Source organism: Patagioenas fasciata, chromosome 1, assembly GCF_037038585.1.
Source record: "Patagioenas fasciata isolate bPatFas1 chromosome 1, bPatFas1.hap1, whole genome shotgun sequence".
NCBI lineage: Eukaryota > Metazoa > Chordata > Aves > Columbiformes > Columbidae > Patagioenas > Patagioenas fasciata.
Genome location: NC_092520.1, coordinates 159,166,013 through 159,188,207, shown reverse-complemented (window position 1 = coordinate 159,188,207; position 22,195 = coordinate 159,166,013). Strand labels below are relative to the sequence as shown.

At 37.5% G+C, this 22,195-nt stretch overlaps 1 protein-coding gene across 8 annotated transcripts in view; it reads right to left on the bottom strand.

Moving 5' to 3' along the window:
* Positions 1 to 6,759: 6,759 nt before the first annotated feature.
* CNOT2 (CCR4-NOT transcription complex subunit 2) overlaps positions 6,760 to 22,195 on the bottom strand; it is a 90,095-nt gene continuing 74,659 nt past the window's right edge. For all 8 annotated transcript variants that reach the window (XM_065857416.2, XM_065857426.2, XM_071799154.1 and 5 more), the window contains 7 exons: positions 20,978 to 21,098; positions 20,705 to 20,861; positions 17,086 to 17,147; positions 16,939 to 16,988; positions 16,013 to 16,113; positions 15,305 to 15,449; positions 6,760 to 7,919 (listed from right to left, as the gene is read on the bottom strand). In XM_065857416.2, the coding sequence (XP_065713488.1) occupies positions 7,833 to 7,919; positions 15,305 to 15,449; positions 16,013 to 16,113; positions 16,939 to 16,988; positions 17,086 to 17,147; positions 20,705 to 20,861; positions 20,978 to 21,098 (723 nt within the window). In that variant the 3' untranslated portion in view covers positions 6,760 to 7,832. The remainder of the gene's footprint in view (positions 7,920 to 15,304; positions 15,450 to 16,012; positions 16,114 to 16,938; positions 16,989 to 17,085; positions 17,148 to 20,704; positions 20,862 to 20,977; positions 21,099 to 22,195) is intronic.

Below are 22,195 nucleotides of genomic sequence, written 5' to 3'. Positions count from 1 at the left end.
GTAGCCAGGGGGAAAAAAAAAAAAAAAAAAGTAGATAAAAAAATAAAATACAAATATAAACCCGGTTGACCTAATTCGAGCCCCTCCGGGGGTGGAAGGGCCAGATTGCAACGGGATTATCTGGCCGGGGAGATTTGCTGCGGGAAGGGTTAGTCTGGATTAATACCGGGTGCTGTGCAAGGTGCAATCTCTAGAGGGGGGCAGGCGAGCGGGGGGACAGCAATTTACCTCAAGGGCGTGTTGCAGTTCTCCCACCTGCCTGCCCCTCACTAAGCCGACATCTCCCACACAGGATGGGGTAGCGACCCTGCACATAAATCCAGAAGAATAAAATCACGACTTGTACTAGGACCTGAAAATAGTTTGTGCTTCCTAATTCTCACTGCAAGCTTGGTTAAGTCCCAGGGTCCAGTAGAGGCTGTGTGAAGTCACGCTCAGTACCCCATATGCACAAATCCGCGAGGTCTCTATGTATACATGCAGAGTCAGACCCGAAGTTAAAGAAATTAAAGATCTGGAGGTGAGGAAGCAGCTGCTCTTTTCACCTTAATAACTGAGAAGGGAAATAATGGGAGTTGGTTGAGCCTTATCCCGCCTCAACAGGACTTTCTGGGGATGCAGGGCAAGTCCCCTGCTCTGGCCAGCCCCAAATCCAGCATCTGCACAGCAGGGACAGACCCATCCTCCAAGTCATTCATTTTTATTTGGAGACAACAGGTAAGCAAAATGAGAGCTGTCAAGATGTTTTAGGCAGGAACTGCTTTCAAGAGGAAGGTATCAACCTCTGAAAGGTCCCCCAAGGAAGTGCGCTCTTCAAAGCTGGTCTGTAGAAAAGCAGTCAGTCCAAGAATATACATTTAGTTTGCAAATAAAGTTTGGTTATTATCTACCACAACAACACAACAGAACAAGCTTTTTGGTGCCAAGCTACCATAAACAATAGTTACATTTTTATTCCACAGTCTTTATCATAGGCAATTAGGTAGAACAAAATGTGACAGTTTCAGAACCGATAGTTGGACTTGATGATACAGCAGACAAGGAGGTACACAAATAATAGGAAAATAAATATGGGAAACAGCACTTTCCTCTGGCCACCTTTTTCAATTACTTATCCACTGCAGAGTACAACATCAAACTTTCAAAAATAAGGTTGATCCATAGGTTCTGCAAATGGACTATTGAGAAAGGTTCGGCAGGAAGGCTATTAAGAACCCACATTGTGACACGAATATAAATGGATGCAAATATTGTCCTTGGTTGTACCAGTGGCGCTACCATGCCGCTCTCAGGCCAGTTGCTCTGTAGTAGCCATTCCTAACGCCAAAGGGTTTCAGAAAATGTATGCTGCTACAGGCCCGGGATTTTTTAATCTACTGTTTTTACTTAAACACGCAATAGGTTTTTACACTAAAAACAGAACACATCTTGGTCAGTCCTTGGCTCAGTTCATCCATTCCCATCAGTCAGGCCTTGCTGCCAGTGCTTGTGGTGGCGTTTGCTGTGTAGAGCTTCTATATTGTAAACCAATAAATTTTTAGTCAGATAGATTAGGTGCCTGCCACCTGCTGCCACCTTCCTGAGGAAAGCTCCAGCCCTGCTTTCCCAGTTTAGATGGGCTGTGACTTTCCACCTTACCTTTTGAACAGCTGGTGTCGAGTCTCCCTGTGTTCAGTACTCGGTTCAATTCCCTGCTGTCACCCATACACAAAGCACCGTCAGCTGAAAACGAAGGCAGCAGCTCACCAGGTAAACACAGTAACCTTGAGAGTTAGTCCTCCTGCGTGCATCCAACACCTACATCACCCATGGCCAAAGGAGATGCTGAGACTGTATTTTAATTTAGAACGTTGTTTAACATTTACCAGATAATATCATGGCTTCTGAAGCCTTGCATAGATGATGCAGTCAGGACTCCACGTCTCTTTGGATCCGTCCCAAGTGAAAAACAATCAACACATCACAGAATCACAGAATGTTAGGGATTGGAAGGGACCTCAAAAGATAATCTGGTCCAATCTCCCTGTCAGAGCAGGAACACTTAGATGAGGCTACACAGGAAGGTGTCCAGGCGGGTTTTGAATGCCTCCAGAGAAGGAGACTCCACAACCTCCCTGGGCAGCCTGTTCAGTGTTCTGTCAACCCTCACTGAGAAGAAGCTTCTAATCATATTTAAGTGGAACCTCCTGTGTTCCAGTTTGTATCCACTGCCCCTTGTCTCACCATTGGCTGTCATCAAGAAGAGCCTGGCTCCATTCTCATGACACTCACCCTTTACATATTTATAAACATTAATGAGGTTAACCCTCAGTCTCCTCCAAGCTAAAGAGCCCCAGCTCCCTCAGCTGTTCAACACACAGTTTGTAGGAGGCTAAAGCTGGGCACTAGGGGCCTGTTGTGAAGATTTTAGCTCTGTCAGCTGCTGAGGGCAGGACTCTGGATGCTGCCACCACGACCACAGGTTGTGTCAGGGGCAGCTGGGGCTGAGAAGGCTGATGTACAAACATCTGTACGAAATTTCCAGTGTCAGGAAAAACAGGCTGCTCCCTCCCTGATTGCTTGGGTCCTTCCTTGCCCCACGACTGAGGGACAGGCTTACCTGTAGCCAACTGCTGATCAGTCATCTGAAGGCAGCTCACACATCGTTCACCTTGAGTCTGGATGGCTGCGGTGGGGCTCTGCCATCACATACCTGTGGGGGTCGGCTGATAGGAATGGGCTCACGTGTCCCCGCTTCCTTGCAGAAGTCTGGCGGTGGTCCTTGTGATGTCTGTCATGGAGCTGCCTCACACCGTCTTCCAAGCAATTGTCAATAATGAACTGCCTTTTTGAATAGTAAATGTATATATACACAAGAACAAAATGCCTTTTTGAAACCAATACTCTTCACACCCACCAGAAAGTAAATTGGTCTTCAAAGGGTGGGAGTTCTCAGCTGGCTGGTAGGAACACACCTATGGACAGGGGAGCAACCAAAACCAAACCCAGCCCTTTGTCCAAAAGAAGAGCTGTAGTGAAAGCTGAAGAGTTTCCACAGAATTTCATCGATGTCTGCATCAGAAAAAGCAGCAGGTCTGGCTTCCCCGCACTCCTCGTCAGGACTGCTTTATGGGTGATGCAGGATGGTGCAGTCGTGAAGACTGGCTACTTCACTGGATTGTTTGTTAAACCAGAGGGAGTTCAAAGCGGTGATTTTGCAGAAAATTATTTGGACAGCTTCCACAGGAAAATTCTGATGTATAACCACATCCAGCATCGGCATGTTAATACTCACAAGGGAATATGAAATGCAAACGACAAACCGAAATCTAAGGAAGTAATATGCAATCTCAGCACTGCTAATCCTGAAATGGGTTGAATCAGTAATCTTCAAAACCATTGTTCTATGTGCTTTAACATTACTTTCAAAAAACCAAAGTTTAACTCCAACAGTGAAGTAGTTTTAAGATATAAACCTACTGAAGTAATTCAAACCACAAGTTTGAAGTAAGTCATCCAGCTGCATTTCCTCCGGTCTTTTGAATGTACCAGCAGCTTTCAGATTTGTGGGAATGAAAGCACGCACATTCATCAGAGAAGAGAAATGAAAACAGTTACACCATTTTGATTCTCATACTATATGAAAACAAAAGCATCAGTTGCCAATCAACTCACTGCTCAGCCCAATCTGCACTCATTATTAGAATTCAACTTCTATGAGCATAATTTTTAGGCAGTGGCAAATTTTGAGGAACACGATGAAAGGGTGTGGCATTTGAAGACAAAGCACACTCAAATTTTGCTTTAAGTAATTGTTATATTTGGGATCTTAAATCAAAAGCACTGTCTAGCTGCCTCATGCTTAGGATGACAACTACGCGTTTAGAAACTCAAGTGTGACAGACAGCAATCATCCAGCCATGAAAGTACTTTGAATCAGAACTTATAGGGAATTAATTAAAATCAATCAAAAAAGCACCCTAAAAATCACAAACAAAAAGCACTTAATTTAGGTAACAAATATATTTAAAACAATGTTATTCATAAACCGAATACCTTCTTCAATAGCCATGGCCGCCTACAAGCCAACAGCCCCACTTCAGCCTCCCAGCACCACTTAGGTTATGAAAAAGATAATTTCTGGTTCTTTCGAGTCAACAGAAAGAGCCCCTCAGCACTTTGCAAACAATTTCACATCTGACTACAACACACAAGTACTTATTTTGGGTACGTTCTATTTTTTTTTTTTTTCTATGGGAACTGTAAAATGGAAACAGAAAAGTACAAAGAATTCCGGCTGAGGTATCAAGAGGACTTCAGACGTGACACGCAGCAAAGCGATATGACACATCTTTGTACCGTACAGATGTGACATCTGTGAAACAACGCTGCGGTCACTCATTGAATCCTGACCCGTGGGCAGCTGACACTTCAACGGAGGTCACAATCGGGTGCCAAGCAGTTGTACCCCTCTGAGTATCTGCAGGCTTCCCTTGATTGTGTGGGTCTTCCATTAGATTCATCAGGCCCATGGAGGTGCTCACATGCTGAAGTATTTGTGGCACCAGCTACTAATGCAGAGGAGATTGAGTCTTGGGTGGTTTATTTTTGTTTAGTTTGTTTGTTTTTAAACACCCAGGTGGAGTGTCCTTAGCTCCTTCCTCCATGACTCCCTCGTACCTTTGATTTGCCCACAAACAGGCTCATTTGAGTAATAACTGTTGCAATAACAACCACCCGTGTTTTCCGCAATACTAGAGATAATCAAGTGGGTGAAACCCATTTTAACCCTGGAGTGTCAGAGTTGTGGATTTTCCAGAGAAACTGGTGCTACCTACTCAATAAAGATTTATAAACAACATGCAATAAGGAGTGATGAATGAGTGTGTTAAAGAGGTCCAAACAGACATACTTCTTGTTTCCATGAACACCAGGTTTACTACTAACTTACCTTGTGTATTGTACAATACTGTAATACCTCAAATAACATGTATATTTTAAATAGCATTCTATTTTCTCCCTTATGCATAGTGTTAGAAGAACGTAAAAATATATTAAATCAGCCTCAGCCCTTGTCAGTGTTATAAATCTCCAGGTCAATTCAGTTGCCAATTTGCCACGTATCTGAATGTGTGAATGCTGGCTGAGGATTTCTTCCTCTCAGAAGAAAAAGCAGTATGTTTTGTTTTCTTTTTCATATTTTTTTTTCCATTTAATGTGATACCAGCTAAGAAGTGTTCCCAATTTTATACCTGCATAAATCTGTTCCGCCTGCTTCAACCCAGAGTGCAACTTGAAATTAAGTTACAGATTTTTGAAGTCTCCGTATGTGCTTATTTAATCAACTGGCAAGAGCCAGACTGCTCTTCCCCCTGCAAGGAGTAAAACACACGTTGTGTGCTCAGATGTGAGAATTTTACTAAAATCAAGCATCTGGCATTCTGGAAGTATCATGCAGTTGAATGCAACTGTATCAAAGAAAGTTTTTTAAGAACTTAGGTTCCCAATTTCAGCTTGTCTTTAAAGTAGCACAGATATTTCGTAGTATAAGATACCGTTTAAAATGTAACTTCTCTTGCTCCCTTTACCAATATCTGTTTTCGTTTCCATGAGATCAGCTACACAGAGGAAAAATGACATTAAAAAAAATCCAAGTCCATATAAGAAGAAATAATCACATTGTTTCAGAAATCCTTAAAAAAAAGCAGCAAAGATCACAGCAGACCTCTGACAGTAAAAAAATGTAACATATAATTGTGGAATGAGCAATATACTTTTGGAAAATTATTCCTTTTAAAATTTATAAACGTATGTTTGAATAGTCAAATATAGGTTTGTATCTGCTCTGATTTGAGCAAAAGAGAAAGCCACCATCCTCTTCAGCGCTGTCATCCATCATCTGGATTATAACTATTCTCTTCCTTCAAGCTGAGAAAGCAGTTTGCTTTAATAATTAAAAAATATAATCAATAGGCTTATATTTTTATGTCTATCAACTTAAAATAGAAATAAAGAAGTGTAGAATTTAAAACTGCTATACACCTCATACAGAACCACAGCAATGCCATTAACGGTCTGATTTCCAAGCATAATTCAAAACATGCCAACAAAGCTGTTTTTGCACTAGATAGAAGAACAGGTTAAAACCTAGAAGTAAAACCCCACAATTCACTTACAAGTATTTTGCTGTCTTTTCTTGCTTTCTTAATTTCAGGTGTTTTGAAATGGTTTGCACCAACAGAGGCAACTCAGTGAGAGGTGGCACATCAAGAACAGGGAGACTATCCAAACGGTTCAGGCTTTTCTTCCTCCACGCGAGACAACAGTTGTTATTTTTCAGAACCAGTGCACATTCATGTTTGTGTCTACAAGCTCAAGTAGTAGCAATCATCAAATGAAAAGTGTTTGTATTTTAAGTGGGAAGATACAAGTTTATAACTAAGCTATGATCAGTTTTAAATCAAGCTTCTTCCAAGTTTTCCTTCTGTGATGAGTTCTTGAGGCACCTTGATATCACTTGAAATGCCACCCAGCCCCCCTTCTAGAAATGATTTGCGATTTCCCGTTATGGAGAGGGGACCCGAAAACAAGGTTAACCAAACATTTTGGCTGTCGAAATGAATATAAAACTCTCATAAATTTACTTGTCAGCAGCAAAAAGACTCTTCAAGTGTCTCAACCACTGTACAGCTCGATAGTTTTAATACTTCAACTTTTTTTTTCCATTTTTCATTGTTGAAGAAAGAATTTCACAATCTCAAATCAAAGTCAACACTGCAGTGAGGAGAGCTTTTCTACTTTATTACAAAGAGAAGAAGCCTTTATGTGGTCAGAAAATACAAGATTGATCTTTTTTTTTTTTTTTCTCTTCCTATGAAACGCTGCTGTTCAAACAGCCAGAGTGAATTGTCTCAGTTCACTTCTTTAAGTCCCATCACATTCACTTGGGTATGGATGTCCTTGGCTGCTGAAAATCTGGCCCTTTAGTGCACAGGGCGACAAAGAAGTCCCCTGACCAGCAGTTCCAGAATGTCCCGTTTTCATATATTGCATCCATGCACACCTCCTAAAAATGAGGTACAGCAGGGCAAACATTTTCCAAAATAGATGTCATATATATAATATATACACATTCGTACATACATACCTTTATTCATGTGATGTCCAAAAATTTAAAAAAAATGTACACATTTATTACAAAATCGTAACAAAGACTGGACAGTGTTTTGCTCATTCTGGAAAGATGAAGCTCAGTAATACACAACTCTGGAAACTAACCAGAGACTGTGGCAATATCTTTCTTCTAAACAGTCAGATATTCTTGCATTAAGCTTGGCGAAAACTGCCTTTCAAAAACAGAGGGGAAGTAAAATGAAGGAAGCAAACCTTGCTCATCTTTCCAAATGAAATACGAGAAGGATCTTCACATAAAAATGCACAAACATTTTTTATTACCAATAGTGCTACAATGAACAATGCAAATTTTGTTGTCTAATTTTTTGTCTTTTTTTTTTGTCTTTTTTTTTCTTTTTTTTTGTTTTTACATTTTGGAAAACTAAGTGGTAAACTTTTGTCAGTGTACTCGCTTGTCTTTACAGACCCAAGCTTGTCTGCTGGCAAAAAATAAAACAGAAACAAAAATTCAGACCCTGCTCAAACTAAAGAAAAACAATTACAAATTTAGTTGTTGGGCAGCACATAATTAGTAAGGCAGGACCTCAAATGGTGACCCTTCGCATGAGCCAATTGCCAGATCCTCAAGGAATTAAAACCAGGATGCCTGAGCCACATCAGTTCTGCAGTTATGTTGAGTATTGTGCTGAGACAGCCATACCCCAAGAAAAGGGAAGTCTTTAGAAGGCTTGCTGAGCAGGGTTGTAGTTGAAGGTTGATGGCAGATGAGGCCTTTCTTCTAGTTTGTCATATTCCAGATGGAACTCCTACAATTAAAATAGAAAAAAAAAGACAAATGAAACAACATGTCATTTACCTGTTGAGAACTCGTCTTTCTACCAGCCACACTTGAAAAGCACAAATGCAGAAAAGATCAAGTCCTCACTTAAGGTAGAAACACATGGTTTCACTACCTGACATTATATATGTTAAGCAGAAAAAAAGTAAATATCCTAAGCTATTACACCTGCATCACGTAAGTTCTTCTATTCTTTTAAATTTTACATTACTCTTAGTACCCTAATTATGATTTTAAACAACTTTATACATGCACACACACAGAACACAAACACACAGTCACAGCATGAGCTGAATTCTGAATAAAAGTTTCTATCTTTCAACACATCAGACATGCAAAGACTTATTTTGGATGACGTGAAGTTCTGGGATGTTTCGTGGCATACCTTCAGGCCCAATTTTAAGTTAACCTAGCTAGGTTTCTCTTTCTTAGTACAAATCTGGGGAACACTATCTAAAATGCTAGAGACAAAGTACTGAGATGTACGTAAGCCAGAATTTAAAAAAATATTCCACCACATTTCATACTCAGATTTAAGCTTCAGACTTGCCCAACCCTCCTGCACCTCCTGAACTCCTTGCTCCTGTATCCCACTTCACCAACATCTTTCATGAGAAATCCTCTCGGTGTTTTATAAACAGCCACATGGCATAAAAATCGTTGCCCACGTACTCAGATGCCACACAAGCTACCAGTTCATAAATGCACAACTTTATTATCTCACTGGCACAATCACTTGGCTTTTGTTTGAGGGAGTCTGGTTTCAGTAATTATAAGATGTTTCAGTGATCTTGTATAATTCTTATTCTGACTACATTAGGTACTACAAAACAGTGTTATCAGCCTTGATGTCTAAATGATCATTACAGTGAAAAAAGCAGCTTCCTTCCCCATGACCTTAATTTGTGCACATAACCCTAATTAGTGCACTTCGACATGTGGCGCTTGTTACTTACTTCATGCAAAAATGTACAAGGACTTACTTAAATCTTTTATTTTTCAGATCCTTTCAGTAGTTTAGCTGTGACTCATCTCTATTCTATCTTCATTCAAGAAATAGAGTAAGCAGAAGTTTCAGTATTGTTCTTTAAGGGTGCTTCGTGGTAATTCAACAACAGCTCCTTTGGACACGCACAGTAATTTATTTTGCTTAATTCAGTGGAGAACCTCAGCTATCTGTATCTGCAGGGCAAACCTATCTCACTATTTTTACATACGGATGAAAACACTAAGAGTAGTGAATAGCTTATTTTAGAACACTCCTAGAAGTGATTAAATAGTGTAATACTTCTGTTTTTAGAGGCAGACAAACTAAATTAAAGATCAAGTCAATGCAAGACCAGAAATAAAATCTAGGAAATCCAACACTCAGACCTGTCTTCTTCAAGGCAAAACAAGGTCCATCTAGCATAGAAAGAACATTCACCGTGGTAAGGAAACAAACTAGGGGGAAAAACTAAGAATTCACTAAGCCCTCATTCCCCAGAGAATACTGTCCCTAGATCTGGAAAATCCCAGCAAAACCCACATGAGGTTACAACCATCTGCACCAAAGTGTTCCACATCTGCTTCACTTCTGGTTCCTGGCTCTCGGCTCCAACCAAGGGGTTTTGTTGGTTGGTTGGATGGGTTTTTTGGTGGTGGGGTGTTTTTCATTTGGGCTTTTTAAAGCCACATACACAAGCCAATTGCTTTTGGCATTCCTAATTAAGATGCCAGCTGGGTGTATGTTCTCCTCTTGTGCAGGTCCATATACACATACTGATACCGAAGAGATTCTTGCTCTCTCCTTTGCCAGAAACAAGATCAAGGTGTACAAATGTACGTGGGTATTTTGGTGTCAAAGGCTGGTTTAGGTTGGGTGGATGTTCCGTAATTCTGAAGTAATTTTGTAACAGAAAAAAATTATCATTCGAACTTCTCTCCCATTGACAGATCTCAAATCTTCCATTTTGAACATAATCATGGAAGGGTCTGCAGTTTACTATCAATCTACGGTCAGTGTCAATCAGTTACCGGAACCCCTAAATGCTCTGAAATGCCTTCAAAATTATCTAACAAAAATGGCTACTTAAACCAATAAGACAATACCGGTGACCTGAAAAGGGCTTTCCACACTTTGGGGGGGTTGCGTGCCTGTATTGACAGCAGTAGCTACGAGTACGGAGCATGTCTGAAAGAAATTCTCAGTAGCTTGAGCAGTCTCCATTGTGTGCCACAAACTGGAAGTCCTCATTTAGAAGAAGTAATGTGATTCTCTACCAATTTTGCTTCAGAAGTAGATGAGTTGATAGTTCAAACTGTCACCGGCTTTTAAAACAAGCAGGCTTAAAACAGGCTTTCTGATTTGCATCCCTGTGTCCAGTAGTGCATGACCTGAAGGTACATCTGACAATGCCAAAAAAAGAACTCGCTGACTAAGTATTTTTGAAAACTAAAAGGTAATTATTTATTACATATAGAAAAATACTTGTATTACAGGTATAATTTATGGTTTTGCTTTCGATTCCAGGAACCATTGTGGTTTAGGATGTGAACAGTAGCACTGATATTTTTTAATATTAGCAGATATAAATGTAAAAAGATGCCACTTATCCACTGACAAACATCTGTTGAATGGTTTTATTTTCCACGTGGAAGTAATTATTCAAAATTAATTATCTTTTATTAAGCAAGAATGATGAATACTAAGTCCGTGTAGAAACTTACAGCACATGTGCAAGACTAAATGAATTGTTCTGTGCAATCACTTCTTGTATGATCCTGAAAACTCGTTTTAATGGTAAAGTTACATCAGGCTACACAGGTACAAACCATAATAGGTAAGAATACTAAAGACAGAAGAGTTGCTTATGGTGATTCATAGCATTAATGGAGTAAAACAAAACAAAAAGCTGAATAGGAAGTGTCCTGAGGACAAAATATACTGGACTGTTTAAGGCCATGAAAGGAGATGGTAGAAATCCCATGGCTAGCTCAAAAATTCTAAGTGGCACCAAAAAAGCAGCATGTTTATTGGCTTCAAGATGGATGCAAAGACCCAAATTTAAATTAGGGTCTGAATTAAAATGCTGTGGCACATCTCTACTTGAAGAACAGATTTAACTTTCTAACAATTATAAAAGTACTTCAATTAATATTATCTTAAAAGGATAGGGAATAATTTAATATAGCCAGCAACCTTTACAAGCAAATAAACATTTGGAAATTTAACCTTCTCTCCCATAAAGAATTCCACTTTTTATAACTACAAGATCAAAGTAAAAGGGTTTTATAACCTTGTTCCTTAAACGGGATTAATTCTCCTTACTTTCCAAAGGAGAAATTCCAAACAGTTTACTTCAGACTACTTAAATCAGGATTTCATTAAATGTGCAACTGTAGAAGGCACTTTTGGTCTCATATCCACTTCCCTCCCTCTCTTGTCTCCTCAACAGCAGCAAACTATACAGTCGAATCCTCAGTGAAAAAAAATCAAAGCATCTTTCAACATACTGTACTTTCCAAATGCACTAGGATGAAAACCCACATATATAGACATATCTGTAATCAGCATTTTCCTGCATTTTGTTTTGCATTTAATGTGAATTTGAAGTTTATTGCCATTAACGCATTTTCACTGTTTACTACCACATATTAACATAGAATTAATTTGATTTAATCTTCTATCAGTTTAGGAGTTATCTCCTTACTCAGCTATTTTGCTGCCTTTCCTTCTTTGGACTATTATCTATCAGGAACATAAAATTAGAGCCTACAGCTTAAACAAAAAGATAAATATATTATTTGATGTTTTCTTGAAATAAATTATTCCATCTGCTTTACTAGGCTTTATTTAGACCAGTCTAAGATACCACCAAAAAATCTGTTAAACCATGTCTGGCTTACGGCTTTACAAACCTAGTCTTAAGATTCAATAGTAATATCCAAAGCAAACAGTTATGTATCACCGTATCTATCGTAACGCAGTATATTTTAGGCACAATAAATACACAAGCTCATAATGCATGATGCACCATGTGTGCAAAGCACAACTCATTAGAATATGTACTGCCCTATAGTTGAGCATATACACTAGAACAACAGACACATTTATAAAGCACCTTGAAAAACAATTTAATTTGCACATATAAGAGACAGTAATTTACCAGAAACAATTCTTGTCTGACTGCTTCAAAAGTGGACTAATGAAATTAGCAGCAATTACTACTGTGACCTTCTAAGGAATGGATATTCACAATATTCACTAATAATGTAGCAGTTACAATAAGAGACTGTGATTTATTGGAATTCGTTCTTCGCCTAGCTTCCTACATTTTTAGTTTCCTGAAATATTAATTAATAACTTCCACATTTGCTAAGAGAAAATTACTTGGTCATAGTTTTCTTTGCATTCAGTGCAACGTGGAGCTATCAAATACTGCCATTCTTGCTGTGGAAAGTCTATTATTCTTCCTCCAAGGAAACATCAACTCCAGAAATTACTATCAGAGGTAACAACATTACCATACAATGCCAAGACCATACCTGACATACATCTAAGTTCTTACTTACTTATCATAGATGGAAACGACAAAAAAATTATTTCTAGCAAGTGCTGGAAATAGCATTTTTTCCCCAAATCCTTCTCTAGCTTCCTGTGATCAATACTCACTTGCCTGCTGTATTTTGCACCAAACTAAAATTAAGTAAAGATTTCAAAATCATATTCCAGTTCAAATTTTTACCTTAAGAAATACACAAGTCTAACAGAAAAGATATTATCTCTTCCTATGGATACGGGGAGGGGGGGAAATCATGTTCCTTGTTAGCTTATCACTTCAGGTGCAAAACTTTAGAAAATACTATCCCTCTCCTTGCTAGCTACCAACAGGAGTGATTTGTATCTCTCTTTCACTGCGGTATTTCCAGGAATGCTTAGCAGGTGAAGCCAGCTCTGTTTTTTAAAAGAGGGAAGGTATAGTGTGTTAATTAACCATGCAGGCACTGGATGCTGAATTTCAGGGCAGCACTCAGGACTCCTAACAGAGAAAATACTGTCTAAAAACTAATGTTTAAGCATCAAGTAGCAGCTTCATACATTTAGGTACATACAGGTAGAAAGAGACACTAAAGAGGTTATTCTCCTTATAGAATGGGCACCACTTCCTTCTAGTAAAGGAAATATTGTATTTCCACATAGGGTAAAAACTCAGTTCCATTGACATATGAACTACACGAGGCTCAGAAATAAATGGAACATATTTGCTTGATTCCAAAGGAGAAATCTACCCTTTCAAAAGGTAATTACTTCCCCTCTAATGATCCTACACAATAATAAAATAGCTTTAAAGAGCGTCTTGGGAAACCTAAGAAAGTATAACAAGCAGCAAATAAATAATTCATGTAGAAAATAAAACTTTCCTTTTGCTCGGGTTTTTCTTTGGGTGGAGTGACACTTTTACTTAGAAGTTCTGGCACTACCTTGCACATTTGAAAAACCACGCAAGTAGGGCTTGTCACTAAAATCTTCAGTTACAAAATCCTGGTTTTCTACTGGTCACAGGAAGGCAGCAGAGGCAACGAGTCACACATGTAAGCGGAGTAAAGAGCCTCTCGTATCATTTTGGGCAACTAAAATATTGATTTCTGAGGGCAGCTTGCACAGACTCAGCAAATCTACTGAGAGGGAGAGGGGAAGAAAGAAAAAAAGAGTATCATATCTAGATAATCTCTAGATGACGGCAAACTTCAACCCACTGGCTAGGAAGAAATGTAATTCACTTAACAGAGGGAGAACACTGAACTCCATTCCCTTTAATTAAAGCTGATGTTTAAAAACACATCAACAGACGTAAATATTTAATGCAAAATCTCATTATCTCCAAGTGTATAAATGCAACTTCCTCACTGAAATTAAATGCTTTTTCAGTAAATAATTCTTAAGTTACGCTCCAGGTGAGAAGATATCTGATTAAATGAAACACCTAAGCACATGGAACCACAAAACACAGTTCCAGCATGCTGGAATCATATCTGTTGAATTCAAGGCTTCAAGATTAATCTGGTCTGATCTGTTTGAGTGCTTTTTAGATAAAAGCAAGAGTGTGATACCATATTTACAGAAGGTCTAACATGGAAGTTCTATGTTTGCTCTTTCATGGATGAATCCAACATGTCAGTTAAAACTTGAAGTCAAATCATGCCACATCCATAAAAATCTCATATAAACAAACTGAAGCGAGGAATGAGATTCTTGACAAACTGTTCAACTCAAGCAGACTCTAGGTAGGTGTGATCATTGTATGTATATAGTCAAAGTTTCCTTCTTCAGCTCCAGTTGAAGCTGAATGCATCACCTTTTAGGGCAGGCTATTTTCACGAGAGCACACCTCTTGCCAGGTTAGTGAATGTTGGCACTCCTGATTTCTCAAATAGTGTTTTGGCACATAATTGTGTTAGAAAAATCTTCACTTTAGTGGAGGAGAGAAATCACAGAAATCAGGATCCAGGAAGGCAAAGGCATTGTAAAAGATGATGTTAAAAGCTTGAACTGGAAGTTGGATGATCTTAGAAGTCGGAAGAAACTGAAAATTAATTATCTTCAGGGGAAGGTGGAGAAAATGAAACAAGATTCTATCAATTTCTTCAGCTAACAAGAGTGAACATTACTAACAGTATTCATGAGTAGAAAGGAACAAATAGATTATTAGAAATGGGAAGCAAGAAGACCAGAGCTTTCAGATTCAATGCCTCTTGGTCTAGAATACAGAAAAGAAGCACCATGAAAATATGCCTGTACTCTACAATAAGTGATTATTTCAAAGTGCTCTGATGTTCAAACAACAGAGTACAAATGTCCTGCAGTATGTTTAAGGAGAGACATTATCTGAAAAAAAAAAAAAAACAGACCCAGAATGAAACACCCCCTCCGCCAACAAATACAATCCCACCACCCAAAAAACATTCCCCCACACCTATTTTTAATTCCAAAATGAAAAGTGGTAGCTCTATACTGAATTTTCTAAAGCAAAACAATATCTGCAAGCACAATTCCTAAAGTGCCAAATAATGCTTTCTATTCTATAATTCTGTACTTGAAAGAGCTTTCAATCTAAACAAAACTCCTGAATTCTACATCCTTGAATCTCCCAAAGAACAGAGCAAATCGAGAGACATCTTCCCTTTTTCCACAGACAAGTCAGTGTTTTAGGGAATCTCTTCTCCCTCTGACATCAGAAATTAAGATCACGAACTTACATGATAGGAGGTTAAAAAGTCTGAGATTTTTTGGAGGAGCTGGGTTTTACTTTTGCTCTTTTAAAAATACATGGTTGACAGGCTTAAAAAATCTGCACAAGAGAAAAGAGATACCTTAGCTACTTTCCTCCAGTTAAGACAGTCAAAGAAGTAATATGTTCCCCTCTCGTACGTATTGGTTTTCATTGTTGGCTCCATGCCGGGTGCCCTGGTGATCCATACTCGTTCTTCTTTGTGGTATCTCCAATCCCGGTTAAATCTTTCATTTTTAATAGGAAGGGAAAAGAATTTTTAGTATTAGTTCTCTGAACTTGACTTCATAAATTACAATTGTAAGGGTTGCGATCAAAACTACACAATGCATCCAAAACCAAAACAAAATTTCTAAGGTATCATTATATCTACAATCTCATACCTCTTCCATACAATTATTACACCTCAAACTAATCACATATGAAACCTTAAGAAATCTGGTAGGTTTAAACAAATTCTTTTTGTGATTATTTACTCTTTTTCTTTTTGTGAAGAAAGGTAAGTTAGATGTTTAATGACCATTGGCACTTGACACTTCATCACAGTGTTTCTTAATAACATGAAATTTATGAGAGAGACTTTTGATTTCTGCTATACGAATAAAAAAAAAATAAGTACAAAATAGAACCCAGGTTGGAGGATGTATTTAAAAATAAAAAAAAGGTTTCCAGCTTTGCATTGGCTAAGCTACTGTTTTCAGTGTCTTTTTTTTTTTTATTTTTTACATCTACTACTTCATTACTGCAATAGATTAAATCACATAAGACTGACAAAATAGTTTGAACGTACAGCTCTACTGCTGCTAATAGCTGTAATACATCTCCTCCATTCATGTAATAGAGATAAAACAGGAGATCTTCTCCATATCGGCCAAGTTTTATTGCAGCCAGCTGCAAAAGATTGAAGAAAATGAGGATGAAAAATCACAACAGATAACTGTTTTAAGACATACTATCCCACTTAAATAACACAAGGATACATCCAGAACGTGCTTCCATCCTAAGTGTCTTGCAAATCATATTCTCATATAACAAGACTAATAATTATCGAAACAATCATTTTTCTTCACTTTAGTTAACCCTTCCAACTTAAAATATACAACACAAAAATAAACAGAAGTAATGGATCAGCAAGACAGAATTTTCTCCCTGCACCTAGGTGTATTCTCATCTATTTTTTTTAATTAAAAACAAAACATTTACATGTATTTGCTCACTTCACACTCTATTTAAAGTAACACTACTACAATTTCTTACAGTATTTCTCAGTGATCCCTCTTATGGAATTACAATAGTTGAAAGAAAATACAACTAAGAAAAAAATCACTATTCATGTAGATATGGAAAGCAACAGGTAAATATGATAAAATGTTGAACCACAATTCTGAGCTTATCTCAAGAAGAAATATCTCAATATGGCCTTTGAATATTACAGTATATGGATTATAACAAACTTCTGCTTTGCATGGAGGTATACTCTTAAAAACACGAGTTCTTTTGCTAATCATGCCCACTCTCAGTTTTGTCTTTCTTTTTCTAAGGTAGAATGAATGCATGATATGTCCAATTAGCTGGTTAATGCATCACTTCTTAAAAAAGATTGAGGACATCCATTAAAATGCACTGATTTTGAACATTACCCATTTGAAAGAAAATCCAGAAAATTAATGGTAATCAAAAAAAAAAAAAAGCACACACACACACACACGTACTTACCTTATCCCTAATGTGAATGTTAGTTAAGTATTCAGATGGAACATGGAAGTCTAAAAAAAGAATCGGAATTGATGCAACTATTAAGACATGTAAATTAATATAATTTACAAATATTAATGTTGAATTGAATAGTCATTTCTCTCTTACCTATGTCTTGAGGTCGACAAGGCGATGATGCCCAGGGCGATGCAAATTTGGGATAAAGATTTCTGAAGAAAAAGAAAAGCACAATTTCTCAAAATTAAAAACAAATGCCAAACCAATCAAACCAAAAATCCCTACAACGAACCTTGCAAATCTAAAAACCACACCGCATAACCAAAATCACTACCTGGGCTGAGAAGGAAGGAGAAAAGGAAATTTCCAGTCTACTTGCCTAAATATTTACATTTATTTATTTTCTTTTTAATGCGTGAAGTAAGATTGCATTTAAACTGCATGGGAATCTACATGGCTAAGATCTCCTTTTTTTCTATTATTCCTTTAACTGCAAAGCCAGAGATCCCAGCCCTTTTTAGGGATCCAATTTTACACAGGGTTTCAATTCTCTTAGGAACAGCTGTCACATGCATGGTGGGTTCCAACTTATTAGTCCACGATTTAAAAGGGGAAGAAAAACTTATACTTGCAGATGATTTCTTTTTTTAAACTGCTCAATAAAGGTTTTACTCTTCTTCTAAATTTCAGTGACAACAAAAAAATTGAATCCCAGCAAAACATGAACATAAGTTTATTATGATTTAATATTTTTCTTCCATAGAGATTTTGCTAACATATTAAAAAAAAAGCCATTAGTTTAACAAAATTATGAACCCCCCAAATCTACTGCAATGACTGGTGTACTGAGGAATGAGTTTTCTTGTTAACATGTAAAGAAGTGGAAAAAAGGACACAGCAAAAAATACTTTTGGAAGGTAGCTTCAGTCTGCTTTTAATTATCCTTGATAGCATGCTACTGTGGCAAGTTCTGTAAATGAAAACTGAGGATGTTTTTTTTTGCTTCTTTCTTGTTAAAGTCCTAATAACTGCTATATATTTAAAAAAAAAATAAAAATCAGAAACCTACCAAATCACCTGAACACAACCAACTCCCAGCTGAGCCAAAAACTACCCTGATCAAGTAGTGTCAATCTTACTATGGGCGAATTGATCTTACTGTTAGCAAAAACTTATGCTTTAGAGTCTGAAGGAACATTTCAGTGGCAAAATCTCCAGAAGTTGAAAATAAACCCATTTTCCTTCTACTGAAAGCATGGACAGGTGTTGCCCCAAGAAGAGGAGCATCCTGCAACTTCATCACCTCATGCATGCCCTAGAGGCTTAGTTTCTGAGGGCAAAGAATGCAGGACTTTACAGACTCAGACTGTACCTCTGTATGTAATAAAAACTAAAGAGTTTGTGCACAGTGTTCCGTCTATGATACAAATAAAAGCCTACTAATATAGTATTTTTTCAAGGAGGTATTGGACAGTCTACAGCCTCTTTGATGAATACTTCAGAAAGTTTCGGAGCATGAACAAACAGCTACGTAATCTCTAGAAAATTAAACGAAGCAATGCCATTTCTTTCATTTTTGTTTATGTAGAATTATAAGATATCTTAAAGAATTAAAAGCATACCTCGTAACAAATAAATAAAGGACGGTACAAGCAATACACAATCATTGACAACTGAAATAAATTTTAACCTACCTGCACAGAAAATCTATATAAACCAGGAGTTAGAAGGGTTAATTCAAACCATTACAGATATATACAGAATTTTAAACTTTTTTTCTAAAAGTACATTCTTTGTGCTAAGTGTTAAGTCAGACAGGTAACTGTACCATCAGAAGCACCTCACAAGGTAGAAAAATTCAACTTTCCACACATGAAATGCTTTTACTTTTTCAAATGACAATCCATAAAGCAAGCAAAGGATGATTAACATAAGGCAAGATGGCAGGCCAGACACTGAGGATGGCACAGGCCGTTTGGAAAGCTTTTCTGGAGGATGAAATAAAACCAGCTTTATGATATAGAATTGTCTGGTTTAAATAGTAACACTATCCCCTCCATCCAAGACCCTGAACACCCTATATACAGTAATTAAATGTTGAAAATGTTAAAAACTCAGCTATTGCTAAGGAAAAGCAGCAGCATGTCAGCTATATGTCCTGTCCATTTATGAACACACACTAATGATTTGGGTGCTGCATTCAGGAGCTGCATAACACAGCTACCAGTCATCACAGCATCAAAGGATGTTTAGTATTCTTTTGCACTGAGGTACTATGTAAACCTATGAGTTTTTATTAGTATGTAGACTTTCCAACAGGTGTGTTAAGCTTAAGCTTTATGTTAGTCATTAAAACTAATGAATAATATTGAATAAAATAGGAAATACTATCACCAAAAGTAGTATCACTACTACTGTTCAGAATGCCTACACCTAGACAAAGTTGCTGCAGGATCAAACAACACAACCACACTCCACCTGTGTTTAGGAATAACTCAAGAATTCAGCTACAGATGTACATGAAACTATTTCAATGAGCAAAGGCTCATTTCAGCTGAAAAGCTCAAATTAAGTTTGAGCAATCCATACTGAGAACAGCAAATTATTTAAGAAGATACTATATTAACGTCACACATTTTGCAAATAACTACAGACAATTGACTTTGGATGATGGTTTTGAAATATTTTTAGAAATGTCAATGGCATAACATTTTGACAAACTTTTGATATAAGCTCTATAGAAAGAATTTCTAGAAGTAGCAATTTCTAAAGAGTTACGTATCTAGAGAGAAATTTAAAAACTACTGTGAATTATTTCAACAGAGAAAAATCACAGGTCATTTTTCCTATGCTTTCCCTCTCACCTTGATATCCCCATATATCAATCTTCCTGAACGCACACACTCAGAGTGCAGGTCCATATAATTTTGTGAAACATAGAAACTGTGCATGTGTACACTGCTTGGTCTTTGTTGTGTTAACATATTATGTGCAAACCTTAAAATGCATGAACGATTGTCAATAAAACTAACACTATGTAAATCTCTGCTGAAACAAAATGATGGGAGATTCTCAGCTGGAAGTCAAGAGTATAAGAAACTAAATTTCTCTCACAATCATGGTCACCTAGAAGATAAGTGTTTTTGTCCAAACTGATTTAGGTTCCTTTTGTAACTAGCAGAAAAAGAGAGGTACCCAGGGCTGGTGATTTATCTCACCTCTCTTCAGTACTTATCTTACCATTAGTGCTGTCACTAACTGCTTTTCTCCTCACTGTCACCACAGGAAGCCTAGTTAGGTGAACTGAATGACTAGAAGTTAAATATAAAACTACATTTTCCTTTAAATTAATCTTTGGTGCAGGGTAACACTGTAGATGCTCTGTTCATTATTACACTAATATAAACTCAATTTACCCCCCAAATCACTAAGAATTAAGTGTAGATATTCTCAAGGAATATTATTATTTGAAAAATAACATATACACAAAATTTATTAACACTGCACCGTCAATTCCTTGAAGAAACTAAAGAAGTTAGGAGAATAAGCAAAGCTACTAGCGTTATTGGAAGGTCATATACAAAGACCTTAGCATTCCTGGAAGCACAATTCTCTTGTTTATGAAAACAGTATTTTACTCTCATATTTTCAAATTTCATCTGGCAAAAAACCTTGTGGGTTTGATAGTCGCGTGAACTAAATGAGCCTATTATGAATGACAGCACAATCAAACCAAAACTGAAGATAGTACTTAAAACCAAAAACTTACTCCGGAGAGTTGAGATTGAGACCTAGTGTTGTTAAATCACTTCCTAACGCAAGATGTACCATTCCCGGATCTGTCTCTGCTGCCCTGATGAACGTTAACAAGCCAATCATTCCAAACTGGTCCGTCACCATCCCTTGAGGAATGTTGGTAACTCGACCTGGGCAAAAAGAACAAATTAAGTTTCCTCCTTTCACAAAGTGGAGGAAATCAACAAGGTGATCCAAATGACTGTCAAGACTTCTACAGAAGAAGAAGAAGTGGAATGACACATACCGTCAGGTAACACCTGGATCCCTTTTTTCTGCTGGTTGTTGTTTTGCGTAGTTGAACTTTTGTCTCCAGGAAACTTGGGCCCATCTGTGCTGGATGATGTTTTGCCTGATGTACTCAAATTCTATTAAAAATAATTTACAGAGTCAGTATGGTGGAAACAAACCAAAATAGAAAAACCGGTTGCCTATATATTTCAGCACTAAAATGGAACCAAGCTGCAGCTTTTGAGTTCTGTTGCCAAACCCTGTAGTAACATTTAACGCTTCCTAAAGTATACCTGTCTTACAGTAAGAGCTACTAATGAGCCTACAGCTTGCAGTCTAAAAGGATAAGAAAATGTTTTACACCTTGTGTTTGAATACACAATGGATATCCCAACTGTGACCAGAAGATATTTTGGATTCATCACATCTTATATTTTTCCCCGTACAGTCTTGCTCCTGCATAACACTCCATGACGCAGCAACAGATAATAACTAGAGGCAATTTCAGGTGCAAGCAACACCGAGTTGGCACATTTACAACTATCAGGAAAGAGATGTAAACACTATGTCTGGCAAGAAAACTGTGATTGCACTCCAGGAGCCCATTTACTGACAAATGATACCTTCCATAACTATGATTTCTTACTCTTTATTGTTCTTTAAAACAAGTCTGCAGTAACACAATGTGATCACATTTACTCCCTCCTTCCTTAACATATTCAATGCTAACTGTATCAAAACATTTTCCACATGATAAACCTGGCCACAACATTTGAGGGGCAGGCTTCCTCATAGCTTTTTTTTTTGAACAGTTGCATTTTTCAGTTTTCACGCGAGTTTGTAGTGACATCTACTACCTACTCATCAGCATTTATGCCACCCTGATTAACATGTTCTGTGCAACCATAAGTAATAACACCATCAGAAACTAGAACATTTTGTCAAATACTGTAGGAAACTCTTCTCTGCCATCCAAATTTTATTCACCTTTCATTTGTAACAAAAAACCAATTTTTATTGCAAATCTTTCAGACTAAACAATGAAAAAAACCCGTAAATTTTATGATCTAAGCCCTGTATCTAACACATGATAATTACAACAATATTTGAGAGACAATGTATCTCACAAGTCTACAACATAACCACAAATGCAATGGTCTCTATTAAAATAGCTTGTTCCTTCTGATTTCATTTCTCCATCAACAATTTTACCTTGAAGTGATATTGTAGCACC